Source organism: Podarcis vaucheri (genome assembly GCF_965113315.1).
Source record: "Podarcis vaucheri genome assembly, chromosome: 2".
Lineage (NCBI taxonomy): Eukaryota > Metazoa > Chordata > Lepidosauria > Squamata > Lacertidae > Podarcis > Podarcis vaucheri.
In genome coordinates, this window is record NC_138760.1 from 1735802 (window position 1) to 1753227 (window position 17426).

Genomic DNA, 17426 nt, shown 5'->3' on the forward strand with positions numbered 1-17426 from the left:
GCTTATGAGAGACAAGCACCCTCCAATTCACAGTTTAGCCATAAGAAAAACCCAGAATAAGGTTCAATGGACCTTTGCAATACCATCTTGCTCATCCTCTAGATATCACATAATATTATCTGTACTAGCCCAAATTTAATATTTTAACACATATTGTTGAATGTATTTTCTCACAAAATATTGATTGGCCATGTTTAATGACGGCAATGTCAAGGTAAGATTGCACTTTGGAGAGGAGGTGATTCTGCCTAGATCAGCTTAATAGGTTCAGGCCAATGGCCCATTTAGCCCAGCACCTTGATGCCCACATGCAGGACATGAGTACAACAGCACTCTCCCCACTCGGAAGGACCAGCCACTGGGATTCAGAGGCAGGCTGCCTCCTGGAAGCAGAGGTGGAGCACAGCCATTGCGACTGGCTACAATGCTACAAATATTATGCCTGAATGTATCCTTTTGACTTGACAGCTCAGGGAAGATACCTAGCTTTATGAATCATATAAAATCAACCCCTTTGCCAAATTCCTCCATTCCATTTTTGCCCTTGTAAAAAGTATTCTTTCCCCTGCCACCTCCCCAAGCTTGAAGACATGTATGCACACTTCCTAACCCAGGAAATGCCCAGATGTGACAATTGTTGGGCTCATTGTTCTCCAAGGGAAGCCAAAACTCATCATCAGACTTGTCTCAGGCTCCAGACATGCAAAGGAAGTTCTATTGTACTTTTGGGTGGTGGGTACTAAAGACATGTTTGCCTATGCTAATCTTATACAGTGGTACCTTGGGTTAAGAACTTAATTCGTTCTGAAGGTCCGTTCTTAACCTGAAACTGTTCTTAACCTGAGGTACCACTTTAGCTAATGGGGCCTTCCGCTGCCGCCCCGCCGCGCGATTTCTGTTCTCATCCTGAAGCAAAGTTCTTACCCTGAGGTATTATTTCTGGGTTAGCAGAGTCTGTAACCTGAAGCATCTGTAACCCGAGGTACCACTGTACTTGGGTGTTGCCCTGACATATCTGTCTATGCTAATCTTGTGTAACTGTCCCCTTTTGTGACATGTTAGTGATGTAGCAATGATATATTGATGATGCTGTGTGAACTGTATTCTGGGATATGGTGGGAATGTTTTAAAAGTCAACGTCGCCCCATGTTCTGGGTTCACTCGCTGCTGTTGAATAAAGGATCTAAGTCTACTGACTGCTGTTTTGCTCCAAATTGCTTGGCTGAAATTTCCTTCTTTTACTGACTGCATGGACCCGTGGGGGACTTGTACTCCGACAAGCTGGGCTGTTGAGTAGTCTCTTAACCCGGAATTTTCCTTAACGGATGGTGCCCCATGTGGGGCTAGTGGTTCTCCTCTGTAGTTTGGCAGGAAATTTTGGATTTTCCAGTGCGCACCAGGCAAATTTAGCCCAGAGAAAGTGTCCTGATCTGAGGCCATACTGCATAGGTGGTAACTAGCTGGCCTCAAAGGACCCAGCCAGGGAGCAAATGCAAGATCCAGCCGGCTTGTTTCATTGATCCTGGGATCGCTAGGAAGGCACGTGTGTATAGGTTAAAATCCAGTGCACTGGTGGGAGTGGGGTGGAAATTTCCTGGCAACCGAATTCTCTGCCCTCTTGCCTATTGTTCTTTCTTGACATTCTCTCGGTGAGAGAGCCTGTGGACCACCACTCAACTCAACAAGGGAGTTCTGAGCTCTATACCTTCTCTTAATCTCCAGCCAACCACCCCAAAGAGAGCCTGCATTAAGACACAGAGGACCGGCTTCAAAACCCACCTCTACGCACGCGGTGCCGTCTCTTTGAAAGCAAGGGGCTGGAAGGTCTCTTCTTTCTGTCCTCACCCCAGCCACACCAGTCGAGTCGTAACACGCGTGTCGTGCGTGAACTCGCTTCTGAAAGCAAGAGGGGTGTTCTGATGTGAGATTTCTATCCAGGGAGCGCCTGAGCTGGCACCACGCTTCATGGGTGTCCAGTAGGGTCCCTTTTCTCAAGTTTGTAATGCTAGGTAGGAGGTTGCCAGGAGGGATAGCCTAGCAGGAGCTGGGGGGACACGGCAGAGTGGAAAGGAAGCACCCATGGAATATGGAATAAGGGTGAGGGCTGAAGGTCTGGGGAGGAAACTAGATAGCTCAGGACTCAGGGCCAACCCTGTGAGAGGTCAGTCCATGAAAAAGTGTCAGATGAGTGGTTGGGACTTGTGTTCAGTTTTCAGAATCCTTGTAATTTGGTTTTCCTTTATGTTTTCCTTATCCTGGGCAGCTGCCCAAAGCGGGCCCTGAAAAGCAAGGGAGGAGCATGTGTCCCCTCAGCTGCACTCAGGGTAGATTCTTTGAAGGCAGGGAGCCAGGGGTCCTTTCCCTTTAGTTCTCTTTTTAAAAAGAAATTAAAAAACAACGCATATATAAAAGTGTACCCAGGCAACTAAGCGTTGTGAGCCCTGCCAGTTTGATTAACTGGTGGTGTTTGAAGAGGCAAGGATGCTCCTAAAACCACTTCATATAGGATCTCCTACTAACTTCACTTAATGAAACAAACAAGAAGCGAGCCAACTCCTTATGATAACCAATTCGGGATGGAAATATCTATGTTTACATGTTACATGGTGTCTGTTATGCGTGTTGTCTGTTATGTGTATGTGAGTCTGTTCTTTCTGTCCCTTGTATCTTTGTCATTTTGTTTTCCTTGTGTAACTTCAGTAAGCTTAAAAAGGCCAGAAGGAAAACCAAATAAATAATTATAATAATCCAGCCTGACCAGCAACTGGGATTCAGAGGCAGGCTGCCTCCTGGCAACAGAGGTAGAACACAGCCATTGTGACTGGCAGCCATTGACAGCCTTCTTTTCCTCCATTACAGTAATTTGTCTAATCATCTTCTAAAGCCACTACTTCTAGTGGGAGCCAATTTCAGAGTTTCACCATGTGCTGTGTGCACTTGTGGTGTGATGAAGTTGGTGTGAACCTAGTGCATGACCTACCTGTGGAATATGCAGGCCACCCCAGAGAATAATGCATCCTTTAGCAAGATGGTGCTCTCCATATGTTCTCCCCTTAGTCCCAGCTACATTCAGCTGAGCTGGCTATTGCTCATGGGATCTGTAGTCCAAAACATCTGGAAGTCACTAGGCTAGTGAAGGCTGGAATAAGGGAACAAAACCCTCTCTTGCCCCAAGCATTTCTCCTTTCCTAAATTTCATCATTCAAACTGCTGAGCAAATGGAAGCCCAAGGCAGAAGCAAAAACCTCTCCTTCAGTAGCCTCTCTTGTCCAAGGGCAGGAGGAAGAACCCTTTGCCAAAATCTCATGGACTGCTTCCAAACAGCCACAGCAAGAGCAGCAAAGCTCTTGGCAGCCTCCTGAATATTCAGTAGGCAAAGCCAATGTGAAGAAAGGACTTGCAGCCCCCAGTGAATATTCAAGAAGCCAAGCTGTCTAATAAAAAAACGCCAGGCAAACTGAATAAAAGAAACTAAGTGTACCACCCACCTTCAGTTGGCTTCCAAGAACAGAAGCACAGTTAAAACCAAGTTATGGAAGGGGGCGGGGGGACTTCAAAGTCTTTTCCTTGCTGGACAGCCAGGTTAAGTAAGGGATGCATCACAGAAGATAACAAACCAACATGGATATACCCACAGCCTGTAGCACATGCAGCAAACCTACATATTTTTATGGGCTTAACGATTATTAACTGATCCCAATCCATCAACTAAATCTTTGCTCAATTGATCATTGGCGTCTGCTCTTACTCAGAGATGGCCAATTTTAAGTGGCAAGGTTCCATTACACAACAACAAAACAGGAGGCTCACCACTGAAAGAATGCTCAACAGGAATCCACATTTGTTGTTTAGTCATTTAGTCGTGTCCGACTCTTCGTGACCCCCATGGACCAGAGCACGCCAGGCACTTCTGTCCTCCACTGCCTCCCGCAGTTTGATCAAACTCATGCTGGTAGCTTCAAGAACACCATCCAAGCATCTCATCCTCTGTTGTCCCCTTCTCCTTGTGCCCTCCATCTTTCCCAACATCAGGGTCTTTTCCAGGGAGTCTTCTCTTCTCATGAGGTGGCCAAAATATTGGAGCCTCAACTTCACGATCTGTCCTTCTAGTGAGCACTCAGGGCTGATTTCCTTAAGAATGGATAGGTTTGATCTTCTTGCAGTCCATGGGACTCTCAAGAGTCTCCTCCAGCACCATAATTCAAAAGCACGCATTCTTCGGCGATCAGTCTTCTTTATGGTCCAGCTCTCACTTCCATACATCACTACTGGGAAAACCATGGCTTTTACTATACGGACCTTTGTTGACAAGGTGATGTCTCTGCTTTTTAAGATGTTGTCTAGGTTTGCCATCAACTTTCTCCCAAGAAGCAGGCGCCTTTTAATTTCGTGACTGCTGTCACCATCTGCAGTGATCATGGAGCCCAAAAAAGTAAAATCTCTCACTGCCTCCATTTCTTCCCCTTCTATTTGCCAGGAGGTGATGGGCCCAGTGGCCATGATCTTCGTTTTTTTGAGGTTCTTTAATTCCTCCTCACTTTCTGCCATCAAGGTTGTTGATATTTCTTCCGGCAATCTTAATTCCGGCTTGGGATTCATCCAGCCCAGCCTTTCGCATGATGAATTCTGCATATAAGTTAAATAAGCAGGGAGACAATATACAGCCTTGCCGTACTCCTTTCCCAATTTTGAACCAATCAGTTGTTCCATATCCAGTTCTAACTGTAGCTTCTTGTCCCACATAGAGATTTCTCAGGAGACAGATGAGGTCATCAGGCACTCTCATTTCTTTAAGAACTTGCCATAGTTTGCTGTGGTCGACACAGTCAAAGGCTTTTGCATAGTCAATGAAGCAGAAGCAGATGCCTTTCTGGAACTCTCTAGCTTTCTCCATAATCCAGCGCATGTTTGCAATTTGGTCTCTGGTTCCTCTGCCTCTTCTAAATCCACCTTGCACTTCTGGGAGTTCTCGGTCCACATACTGCTTGAGCCTTAATTGTAGAATTTTAAGCATAACCTTGCTAGCGTGCGAAATGAGTGCAATTGTGCGGTAGTTGGAGCATTCTTTGGCACTGCCTTTCTTTGGGATTGGGATGTAGACTGATCTTCTCCAATCCTCTGGCCACTGCTGAGTTTTCCAAACTTGCTGGCATATTGAGTGTAGCACCTTGACAGCATCATCTTTTAAAATTTTAAATAGTTCAGCTGGAATACCATCACTTCCACTGGCCTTGTTATTTGCAGTGCTTTCTAAGGCTCATTTGACTTCACTCTCCAGGATGTCTGGCTCAAGGTCAGCAACCACACTACCTGGGGTGTACGAGACATCCATATCTTTCTGGTATAGGTCCTCTGTGTATTCTTGCCACCTCTTCTTGATGTCTTCTGCTTCTGTTAGGTCCTTACCACTTTTGTCCTTTATTATGGTAATCCTTGTACGAAATAAAAAAATTCCTTCCAGTAGCACCTTAAAGACCAACTAAGTTAGTTCTTGGTATGAGCTTTCGTGTGCATGCACACTTCTTCAGATATTCTTCAGTGTGTATCTGAAGAAGTGTGCATGCACACGAAAGCTCATACCAAGAACTAACTTAGTTGGTCTTTAAGGTGCTACTGGAAGGAATTTTTTTATTTTGACTATGGCAGACCAACACGGCTACTTATCTGTAACTTGTACGAAATGTTCCTTTCATATTTCCGATTTTCTTGAACAGATCTCTGGTTCTTCCCATTCTGTTGTTTTCCTCTATTTCTTTGCATTGCTCGTTTAAGAAGGCCTTCTTGTCTCTCCTTGCTATTCTTTGGAAATCTGCATTCAATTTCCTGTATCTTTCACTATCTCCCTCGCATTTTGCTTGCCTTCTCTCCCCAGCTATTTGTAAGGCCTCGTTGGACAGCCACTTTGCTTTCTTGCATTTCTTTTTCATTGGGATGGTTTTAGTTGCTGCCTCCTGTATAATGTTGCGAGCCTCCACCCATAGTTCTTCAGGCACTCTGTCCAGCAAATCTAAATCCTTAAACCTGTTCCTCACTTCCACTGTGTATTCATAAGGGATTTGGTTTAGATTGTATCTTACCGGCCCATTGTTTTTTCCTACTTTCTTCAGTTTAAGCTTGAATTTTGCTATAAGAAGCTGATGATCTGAGCCACAGTCAGCTCCAGGTCTTGTTTTTGCTGACTGTATAGAGCTTCTCCATCTTTGGCTGCAGAGAATATAATCAATCTGATTTCGATGTTGCCCATCTGGTGATGTCCATGTGTAGAGTCGTCTCTTGTGTTGTTGGAAAAGCGTGTTTGTGATGACCAGCTTGTTCTCTTGACAGAACTCTATTAGCCTTTGCCCTGCTTCATTTTGATCTCCAAGGCCAAACTTGCCAGTTGTTCCTTTTATCTCTTGATTCCCTACTTTAGCTTTCCAATCCCCTATAATGAGCAGAACATCCTTCTTTGGTGTCACTTCGATAAGGTCTTGTAAGTCTTCATAGAGTTGGTCAATTTCAGTTTCTTCAGAAACTTCTTTTGAATCCACAAATTTATGTTTGCACAGTTAAAACTCCTATGGAATGTAGTGTTGGCCTCCAACTGTGAAAGGTTTAAAAGGGGATTAGACAAATTCATGGAGGATAAGGGTATCCATGGCTGCTAGCCACAATGGCTGTCTACTACCTTCACTGTCAGAGGTGCTATGCCTTGGAATCCCAGTTGCTGGGAATCACAGGTGGGGAGAGTGCTGTTGTGCTCAAGTCCTGCTTGAGAGCTTCACATGAACATCTGGTTGGCCACTGTCACTGTGAGAACAGGATGCTGAAAGGAATTGAGACCATCCAGAAGTTGTTGGACTCCGGACCCCATGAGCATATAGGACCCCATATAGGCAATGGTCAGGGGTGATAATAGCTTTAGTTCAGCAACAACTGGAGGGCCACAGTTTTCCTCTTGCTTGCATGGGAGAAAGTGGGGTGTTCTGGGGGTGGGGAGCTCATCACCTACAAGGTGAACTTAGTAAGAGATCACTTGACTGCATTACATATAGAGGAGAAAGTAAGAGGCTGCAGCAGCAAGAGGGAACCCAAAACTAAGGGATGGATATGATGAGATTTCCACCCTCCCCATGTGTTTTGCTACTGTAGCCTCTTAAATCTGTCCCCATTCAATGGAGACTGAGAGCTGAAGTGTGTTTTTCCCAGTCTTCTGAACAGCAGGGGGTGGGGATTATCTTTCTGATTTAATCGGTGGTGCTTTTGAGAGAGCTCTCCATCTCTACTACAAATGCTTGTGGCTATTTCACACATCAGAGATGAGCCTGGTTTTTACTACCAGATGCATGCTCAATACTGAGCTGCGGCCAATCACACACATTTGGTGATTGTACCTATGTAATGCATGCATCAGCATGCACACATCTGATACAGTCTCTTCCTTTTTATTTACACACTGAAGGATATACATTGAAAGCAGCATAGGTGGTACACCTGGAAGATCCTGACGCTTCGCCTGTGCCCAAACAGCTTCTTTACGTGAATTCATGGGAACGATTTAAGAATAGCCAAACAACTTCACCCCACCCTGCAACATACAAAAAGATGAAATCTTCTCCCAAAGCCCCACTCCAAACCTCATCTCCTGGCCATTATTTTAATCAGAGGAAACCTGTACAATGCCTTTCCAAAAAACAAAAACCAGGCTTGGGAAATACAATTCAGAACTCTAATGATTTCTCTCAAAAAGAAGAAGAAAACACAATGGATTGAATGGATTGAATAGAGACTCTGGCATTGTGAGTCACTCTATCAGTCTCTATAGCGTTTTGCTATTTAACCCACTATTGTCTCAAAAGTATTTGATGTGCTAATTAGAGCTGAAACACAGGGACCAAAGCAATGTTGCTTTCAGTGAACTATATACAGTGTGAATTGAGCCATGTTATCCCAGACCCATTCACTTACAATACCTATTTATTATTTTGGCTGGATTTTGGCTGTCGGAATAAAACAAAATGCAAAAGCAGGATTTTAATGTTCATTTTGAAAATGCTAATTTTCTCTCTGTTTTTTCTCATCCTCAGTCTTTGTAACATGATAGGTTAGAAATCTGAATGCAAAAGTTGTGTTTCCTTGAGGCAGACTTTGGGTTCAGTTAGTTGACTTTGTACCACCATTCTCAGTGATCAGAAGTGACCTTTGCTTCCTAATCCCTTGTGCAGAAAGGGAGAACTCAACCAAGCACAGCAAAAAAGCAGCCACTTTAAAAAAACAACCTTACGAATTACGAAAGGTACAGACCCTACAATGAATCACTTTTCTAAGGTCATTAGAGACAGGTCACATGAATGTATTTAGTCACATTAGGATTGTGCTTCTATATTACCAACAAGTACATCAGACATCAGATTTTCTGTTAAGAATTAAAAGCTTCTTTAAAGCTTCTTTAGGGAAGCTTTTAATGTTTAACAAACTACTGTATTTTAATATTTTGTTGGAAGCCACCCAGAGTGGCTGGGGAAACCCAGCCAGATGGGCGGGGTATAATTTTATTATTATTATTATTATTATTATTATTATTATTATTATTATTATTATTATCCTAATGGAAATGTTTTGATTAGGAAAGAAGTTTATTATAGGGGGGAAGCCTCTGTAGTTTTCACATGAGATTAACACACATGTGTATTTTGCAGCATGCTGCTCCTGCCGCTGGGACCTCACAGCTTTGGGTGAGATCTTGCGGAGCTCTTGCGAGCTAGCTCAGAGCTTGCTCAAGACCTTGTGAGTGCTCCCCAAGATCTTGCCAGAAGCCACTGCTGCCAGCCAACCCCAGAAGCAAGGCTCGGTGTGGGTGCAAATTCCCATCTCACTGCAGGCTGCTCCTGCTCAGGACTGGAGTGTCTTCACAGAGACCCCTGTTCCCCTCACATAGCTACAATTTCAAGAGTTTCCTGGGAAGCAGGATTGACTGGTAAACTACTCTAGGAACTGTAGCTCTGTGAGGAGTGAACGTTTCTCCTTGGGGGGCAGAAATCACCGCAAAGGGCTGTTTGCTCTTCCTAGATAAGAACATATACATATGAAACTTTGCTCCCACTCTCTCAGCTCACTTCTGGGCTCATCTTTCATTTTGTACCAGGCTTTCAGGGGAAAAGGCAAAATCAGCACGGGAGGTGAGGGTGTTTCTATCTTTCTCTAAAACCTGGATGAACCCATCTTTCATGCCACACAAGCACAACCCTCCTTAGTTCATGTCAGCAGCCAACAGTCAAGTGTAAGGAAATCAAGAGATGTTCATGCCAGTGTGAACCAAGCTCAAGAATTAAATTTCACTGAGCTCAAACCAGAAGCCTTGGAAACAAGGCGAGGTTCTCTTCAGCCAAGACTCTGGTGACTATGAACAAAACACACTCCATCTTCTGTTTCTGCCTTCAGATCCCCACCACTAAGGTTAGCTCTCCAGTTGTCTTCCTATACCTGGTCACGTATCCTCATTTTGTCATGTATTGCTTTACTTCACTTCTTCTTCTTTCCTTCCACACTGTCGTTTAACACTGGACCTCTTAGTAACCCATCCACAGAGCTGGGAGAGCTGTGGATGTTGTTGGACTCCAACTCTCATCAGCCTCAGCCAACATGGCCAATAGCCAGAGGTGATGGTGCTTGTCATCTGACAACATCTAAAAGGACCACTGGTTGCTTACTCACTCCTGCCTGACAATATTTTGCAGTGTAGCAGCCTGCCTCTTTTGCCCTGACAGCTGGACCTTGATTCTTCAGAGGCCTCAACACCATGCAACTTGACAATGAAATAAGATAATATGCATTTTACCCCAGCTGTGGGCACTACAGAACCTCATTTGGCAAGCTATAAATCTAAATATAAATAACACACCAACAATCCTACCACCAATCCCAATCCCAGTGCTAAGTCTACAGAAGACCCCCACATTTTCTCCACCATCCAAAATACAGCCAATCAGACAGAAAAGAGATGGGGCTTAACTCCCTCCACTTCACACCATCAACACAACTGGCCTCCATTATTAAAAACAAAACCTCTTTAAGTAAAAGTTAGGAACACATGCATATGTCTGACCTTTCTAAACACTGCAGGCTCTTTTACCTTGGGCAAAATCTATCTGACACCTGCTGTTTGCAGCTGCACTGAATAGAGTAGGGTTCATTCTTCTGAGAAACCAAAGCACGCTGGGCTGGTTGGAGGGTGTGAGGCTTAGCAGGCTAGGATTCAAAACCAAAAGGCGTAAGAGTGCCTCTAAGCACATGAAGTGTTTCATAAAAATACTAGCCACTGACTAACTGCATCCCACTTATACCTGTGTAGGATTAAAATACAAGGCTCCCCCCAATGGTTTTCAGTCAAATCTTAAGAGCCCAGGGCCTGGATACGAATGGACTCCCTCAGAGGTCCACAGATAGTAACTGGCATATGCAGCCAGTCACCGCTTTCTTTTGCACCTTCCTCCCTTTCCTGGAAGCATTCCCAGCAGTGGCCAGTTGATTCCCACCCTCCCGCTGCACCAGGACTACTCACACTGGCAACTGCTGGGGCCCCAGCATACTGCTCAGCCCCGGCACCTGGGCCTGTGAGCCCATTTTAAATTACCCACAATACACCCAGCAGAGTATTGCTCATTGGAGACCAGCATTTTAATTTCCCGTGATGTCCTGGAGCAATTATTCCTCAGGGACATTACAGTGAACTAAAATGATGGCTGGCCTGAAGCTACCTCAGAGATCCCAGTGCTGCTGCTTGTCAGCTCCTCAGCCGGCAGTTTTGCCCTCCATGGAGACCCACGTTGTGGATCCCTTCCAGCTCTACAATTCTATGATTCTATTATTTAAGTGGTATTGCATCAGGGTCACCAATATGGCACCCATAGGTGCAATGGTGCCCTTTAGAATTTCCCCGGTGCCTCTGAGTTCACCCCTCCCCATTCAAGCTTCCTGCCCCCTTGATCTTGAGGTGGTGCAAGTGGTTGAGTTACTCTCCCTTGAAAAGTGTGTATAGCCAAAGGAGGCAGTTGAAAGAGTGGTGCTCCTTCCCACCTCCTCTTTCAACCAGATGCCTTGGGAAATGAATGTGTGCATGTGTGCATTTCCCCTCTCGTTCTCTTAGTGGTGGGTGGCGGGCAGAGAAGTGACCTGAGGGTCCCATGGCACTTGTTCAAAAATCCAAATGTGACCACAAGACTAAAAAGGTTGGCAACCCCTAATATACATGCTGCACAAACTATCAAGCTTTTAATTGTATTCGCTCTTGATATTTGCTGTTCTGTTAAATCCCTTACCATGCCTGCAGTTTACATCAGAAATTCATTACAGAGTGAAGAGGGGCCAGGTGATAGTCTATGACCACATTTTAATCATGGCTTAATTCAGCTACTGCTGTTTTTTTAGGGGGGCACTGGTATGGAGGTTTAAACACTGTAGTTTTTGCCTAATTTTGTAATGTTGGGAGAAAAGCAAGAGATGACAAATTTGTTAATACACTGGAGTACATTGCAACTAGGAATCTGTTTATCAGTGGGCAGGGAACAGGGATGTTGCCCACAAATTTGACTTTGCTACTTTGTACATGTAGCACACATGGGTAGAATTTTAGTTTCAATTCTATTTTCAATTTCAAAACAAGATACACACACACACAAATCCACCCACCTATTCAAATCCTGTCAATTTTAAAATGAATTTAGTTTGCCATACAGTGCTGCCCCGCAAGACGAATGACTCGCAAGACGGAAAACTCGCTAGACGAAAGAGTTTTCCGTTTTGGAGGTGCTTCGCAAAACGAATTTCCTATGGGCTTGCTTCGCAAGACGACAATGTCTTGCGAGCTCCTGCTGGTTTTTTTCCTCCCCCCCTTTTTTCTAAGCCGCTAAGCCGCTTATCAGCTGATCCGATCAGCAGATAAGCCGCTAAAAGCTGCTAATAGCGCTAATCCGCCAATGGGCTTGCTTTGCAAGACGAAAAAACCGCTAGACGAAGAGAATCACAGAACGGATTCTTTTCGTCTTGTGAGGCACCACTGTACTTTCAATACTGTCCAGGGGCATAGGGAGGGGGTGCGGTCCGCCCTGGGTGTAATCCCTGAAGGAGTGACAAAATGGCACACTATGGGGGCATCAAATACCATGGGGCCTAACCTGTAGCACTCCTGAGCCACGTGTCTCTCCTGGGAGTGACAAGGTGGCTCGGGGCCCCACGCTGCCCGAAACGGCAACATGAGGCTTACGCCCACCTGGTGGACTCTGTGGGTGGCTTGCCCACTCCTGTCCCTCTGGGTGCTGGAACAGCTAGCTACGCCCCAATACTGTTCATGGCATAATTGAGCCCCTAAAACTTTTCTGCATGGAATTTGGCTCACAAAGTCACAATACACCACAGATTCTAAAATTGTGATGCATTGGCTTTCTTTCAGCAATTAGCATAAGAATGAAACCAAAGGGTTAAAAATAACTCAATGGTGTGTTTGCTTTAGGAAATGAAAACATTGAAATTTTGCAAGGTTTCATTGCTCATAAGCATAACCACTTAAGTTTGTAGATTTTGCAATGGCCACCAGAATTTTGAGATCAGAATTCAAAAGTGAGAAAAACCCAATATTCAACCTGCATTCCTGTTGGCGTTTTAAATGGCAGTGTTCTCTTGATCTTCATGTCTGCTATAATACGGTTCACTTCTCTCTCACTCACTCATCCACCCATACAACACATTCCTGCTATAAGAACAAGTTTATTTTAAGAGCAAGTTTCTAGAACTCATTACTTTCTCTCTCTCTCTCTCTCTCTCTCTCTCTCTCTCTCTCTCTCTGTGTGTGTGTGTGTGTGTTTTAAAAAAGTCTGCCAACACAGCCCTCCTCCCTGAAGAAGGTGGATAGGACAATTACGCTCTTTCTCTTATCAAGGATGCCACTTTCCCTTATCAGGGATGAGGAAGCTGTGGTCCTCCACAGGCTGCTGGACAACTGCCACCATTCCTGACCATTGGTCATGTTGGCTGGGACTGATAGGAGCCACAGCCCACTGGCATCTAAGGGGCCAAAGGTTCCATGGCTTAAGTTGGCACAAAGACAATGGACTCCTTCACCTCCTCTCACCCAGGGTTAACAGCAGAAAGGGCTCTGCCAAAGTCATTTCCTTTTGTACCACAGCTGCTCACTCCCATGAACAAGAAACAGAGAAATTGATATAGGTTGCTAGGATGCTTAGAGGTACAGTTTCAATGGTGGGTGAGAAGGGGTTAAAGAGCCATTTGACTACATCTCATTTCATATGGAAGTGAGTCAATGGGTAGAGCCAATGTGCTCAGCTCTTTGGCATCTGCTCAGTGGAACATATGGCTTCTGTTTACATTTCTTTTATGAGTATTTTGATAGCAGTCTTCTATTTGTATCACTATGTACATATGGTCTTACTAAGTAATATATGGTCTCTGCTTATAAAGTCAGTGCTAACCAGGTCCCTATTTAACACCAAGAGACTGCAAAGAAATAATGCAGGGATGAAGAACCTGTGGTCCTCTGGATGTTCCTGGATCCCGACTCCCATCATCTCCAGCCAACATGGCAAGTGGTCAAGGATGATGTGATTTGTAGTCCAACAACATTTGGAGGGCCCCAGGTTCTCTATCCCTGAAGTAAAGGACACAGAAGGGCAAACCAGGACTCATAAAAGTAGTTGACCAGCTATTTGATCCCACCTTTCAGATTTGGAGCTAGAGATGGACTGGTTTTAGTGAATGAAGCAAGAGAAAATAGATTCCCTGATGAACCCTTTTCCAAGTCTTTGTCTAGTCACGCTTAAAGCATCTTGTAGATCTCATGCTGATCATGTATTCATAGCCATACTCAACAACGCTCTAGGTTTGTTTAATCTTTTTCCCCATTTGAGCCAGGGTTAGTCAAGGCTGCCTCAAAATCAATTTCTAATAGCTCTGCTCCACTTTGGGCTATGAAGAAGTCTTGGCATGCTTCTGAGCATGTGTAGAGCTAATGGAAGACCCACAAACAGCCTTCTTATATCTAGGGCTGCATGGTGAGCTTGGGGGGGAGGATTTTTCTTTTGCTTTTTTTGGGGGGGGTGATCAGTCAGGACACAGGTGATTGGTCAGGACACAGCAATCAACCAGGAGCACCCCGTGATCGTCCTGTAGATCACAAGTGACTGGTTCGACATACCTGTCAACATCTACTTTAGATCAGTCACGCTTAAAATGAGTGTGAATGCCAGCCTTTTATCACTTTGTGTGGGACCCTGTTGTGGGAGCATGAGCAATATGATAACATTTTTCCTGGAGCAGTGCTTGTTTTGCTCAATCTTTCTACCTTCCTGGATCACCATATTTGCCAAGGAAACTCAAGCACACCTGACTAAAAACCCTTGAGAACACTGACACATTGCAAAAGGGGGCAGTATGTTTTGAAGTACATCCAGTTCATTGGTGTCACTGGACAGGCTTTTTGGGCCCTCCCTGTTGGCCACATGAACTGAAAGCATGGCCTTGAAGAAGGGTGGGCAGACTTCAGGCATGCAGGATTGACTTTCTTGGTGTGTTTTTTTTACTAGAACCCCATCAACAGGACTACTGATCAGGAAGGATCAGATCTACATATAGGGTGGAATTCAACTATCCAATGACATACATAGAACAAGGTTCACTCTTGCAACAGGACTTTCCACCTCCCCCAGTGTGCCTCCCACGCATCTTACATCTGCTCTGGAGGGTTGCAGGAAGCTGTAGCACAGGTTTAGTGTACATGCAGGGGCAAGGAGCCCCACTGCATGAACGGACCTTGTTCTGTGCACACATACCACATTTAGCCCTTCCACCCATAGACTTTAGGATCACATCACCACCTCTGAACACATGCTCAGAGCAGGAATGGATTTTCAGTGTCATAACAGGGCTCATAGTCTTTTCCAGTGGCGTGCAGTGAAATTTCCCACAGGGGAAATTAGTTAGGGCCAGAAGCGCCAGCTTGCGAGGGTGGCGGGTCTGACATCACATGCGAGACATCACATTGTCCTGATGTCACATTGCAGCGTCCTGACATCACATGTGTGAGAATTGTGCCTCCCTCCCTAAGCTGGACAGAAGCTTCCCAGGCTTTGGGAAGGAGGCACTAAAGCTGGGCAGGCTTTGGGAAGATGGTGGGTGTGCTCTTTGGCCCCATCAGAGTATTGAGCCTCCCTCCCTAAGCCAGGCAGAAGCGTTTAATTTACTGGGAACATTTATGGGACTAGCCTAGTCCACTGACTGCACACCACTGGCCTTTTCCCATAAAAAATCAATTTCTGGTTTCTCCCTCTGCCTCCTTCCCTTCAGCAGCCTAATGTTGCAGGCAATTCCTGATTCTCAAATTGAGGAACCCATCACAATTCATTTCTAAAGAATGCCAGGATGCCCTGGTTCACTGATGTAGCTGCATCCTTCATGGTGGCTGGTGCCCCTTGAGACTGGTGGGGCAGAAGGCAGAGAAGCCAAAAGTGGGCTCAGCCAGAGCCAACGGATTCTTCTTTTCTCTAAGGAGGAAGAAGGTTATAATTAGACTAGCCATGCCTTGCCTGGTTGTAAGTAGTAGATAGGCAGTGCTTCCTCCACCCTAATGGACTGGCATCCCCTGGGAGCACGCATATGTTCATCACAGCAGGACTGTCCCATTCAAAGAACCAACTTACACAAACGTTGACAGAAACAAATCAACTTTCTCAGCCATTGTGAATCAGTGTGTGGAACCACAGCTGCGAAATCTTCAACATGTGTCCTTCCAAATAACTCACTCTCAGCATCCTGATTCCAACCACTTTCAGGAGTATCTCCCCCTTTTGGGGCAAGACTTGGGAAGAAACTTGTCCATGCTGTTGGCGTTAATGTGTTGGAGACCAGTAAAGACTTCAAGGCCACCTAAATCAACATCAAATTATTATCCTAAGTACAAATTGATGTTGGGAGGGGGGAGAAGAGGAGTAAATCCGATAGACTGGTTTGCATATAATGGTGTGTTTCAAGAAATAAGAGGGTCGCTTTTAGAATAAAACCACACTGACCCTAGAGCAGAACTTTGAGAGCCAGATCGAAAAGAAAATGAATATACATAGACAAACTCACAGCATGGATGGCAAGAGGACAGAAGCAGGAAAGTGTCTCATAGCATGGAGAGATGGAAAGGTGGGTGTGGACTCAGGAACGGAGGCGGCGGGGAAAACTAAAATGGACAGCGTTGCGCACTAGTCTCGGGGCTTAAAATGCGAATAAATTAACTGGGTGTGGGATATTTTTCTGCGAAGATCCGGTCAAATCACACACACACACACACACACACACACACACGAGCAAGACTCCGCCCCTTGACCCGTGTTTGGCACTCTTTCCGACTAAGGAGCAGGGGGTGACTTCAGCATCACCACCCTGACCCTCGCTGGGAGAGAAGGCGCCAACTCTGCTGCCTCAACTCGCGTCCCTCCCTCCACCAACCCCTTTTGGCCAGAGCAGCAGGCTCCGTTTGCGCCCTGCACCGAGGCGCGAGAGCAGAGCGCGCGCACCCACACGCGCACCCTTGGGCGCCACGACGGACATTTACCTGAGCCGCCCTGGAGACAGCGATCGACAGCAAGAGCAGGTCTGCGAGGAAGCGCATCGTGCAGGCGCCCAGCCCAGCCCAGCCCAGCTTCGCCTCGGGTGGGTGCCAGCCAGCCGACTCCCCCCGCCCGGCTCGCTCACTCAGCGGCTCGTCCGCATCCCCCGCCAAAAAGGTAGCGCTCCCCGGGCGGGTGGATAGATGGGTGGACCGACGGCGCCCCCTTCTTCTCCCCCGGGCAGGGCGAAGGCGAGGGAAAGGCGGTGGCCGCCCGCCGCGGCGGCTGCTGTTGCTGCAGGGGACGGGGGGGGGGGCGAGATCCGGCCAAAGGCAGCCAGGCAGGCTCCGCCTAGCGCTGGGCCAGCCAGGCAGCGCGCCCCGTGCGCTCCCACGGCCCCAGCGCCACCTCTCCGAACCGGCGAGGGGAAGGAGGCGAGGACGGCGGGGTCCCACCTTGAAGAGGGGGAGAAAGGGGGGGTCTCCGAGCCCATATCTCATTGGTCCTCTCAAGCCGACCGCCTGCCAATACCGAGCGCTTAGGGGGGCGCGGGGGAGCCCCTTCCCCAGGCTAATAGGGTAGGGAGACACTATGCTCGATATCACGACGGGATTCTCTGCTTAAGGGTGTTGGCGGGGGATATTCAACTCCCAGGGCGGATCCCTTACCCCAATGGACCCCTCTTTTCCATCTTTTAAAACATCTCTGACTCGAGAGCGAATCTAACGTAATGGCCACTTGTCTTTTGTTTTGTTTTTTAACTAGATCAGTAGAGTGGGTCAGAAGTGCAAATGGTCTGTTTTATTTTAATACATGTCTCGCTTAACCAGCCTTATTGGACCC

The 17426-nt window shown here is 46.2% G+C and overlaps 1 protein-coding gene across 1 annotated transcript in view; it reads right to left on the bottom strand.

The window, feature by feature from the left end:
* Positions 1 to 16760, bottom strand: part of OLFM2 (olfactomedin 2) — a 219537-nt gene extending 202777 nt beyond the window's left edge. The window contains exon 1 of the mRNA XM_082208546.1: positions 16589 to 16760. Within this exon, the coding sequence (XP_082064672.1) occupies positions 16589 to 16645 (57 nt within the window). The 5' untranslated portion in view covers positions 16646 to 16760. The remainder of the gene's footprint in view (positions 1 to 16588) is intronic.
* Between the last annotated feature and the right edge of the window lie 666 nt (positions 16761 to 17426).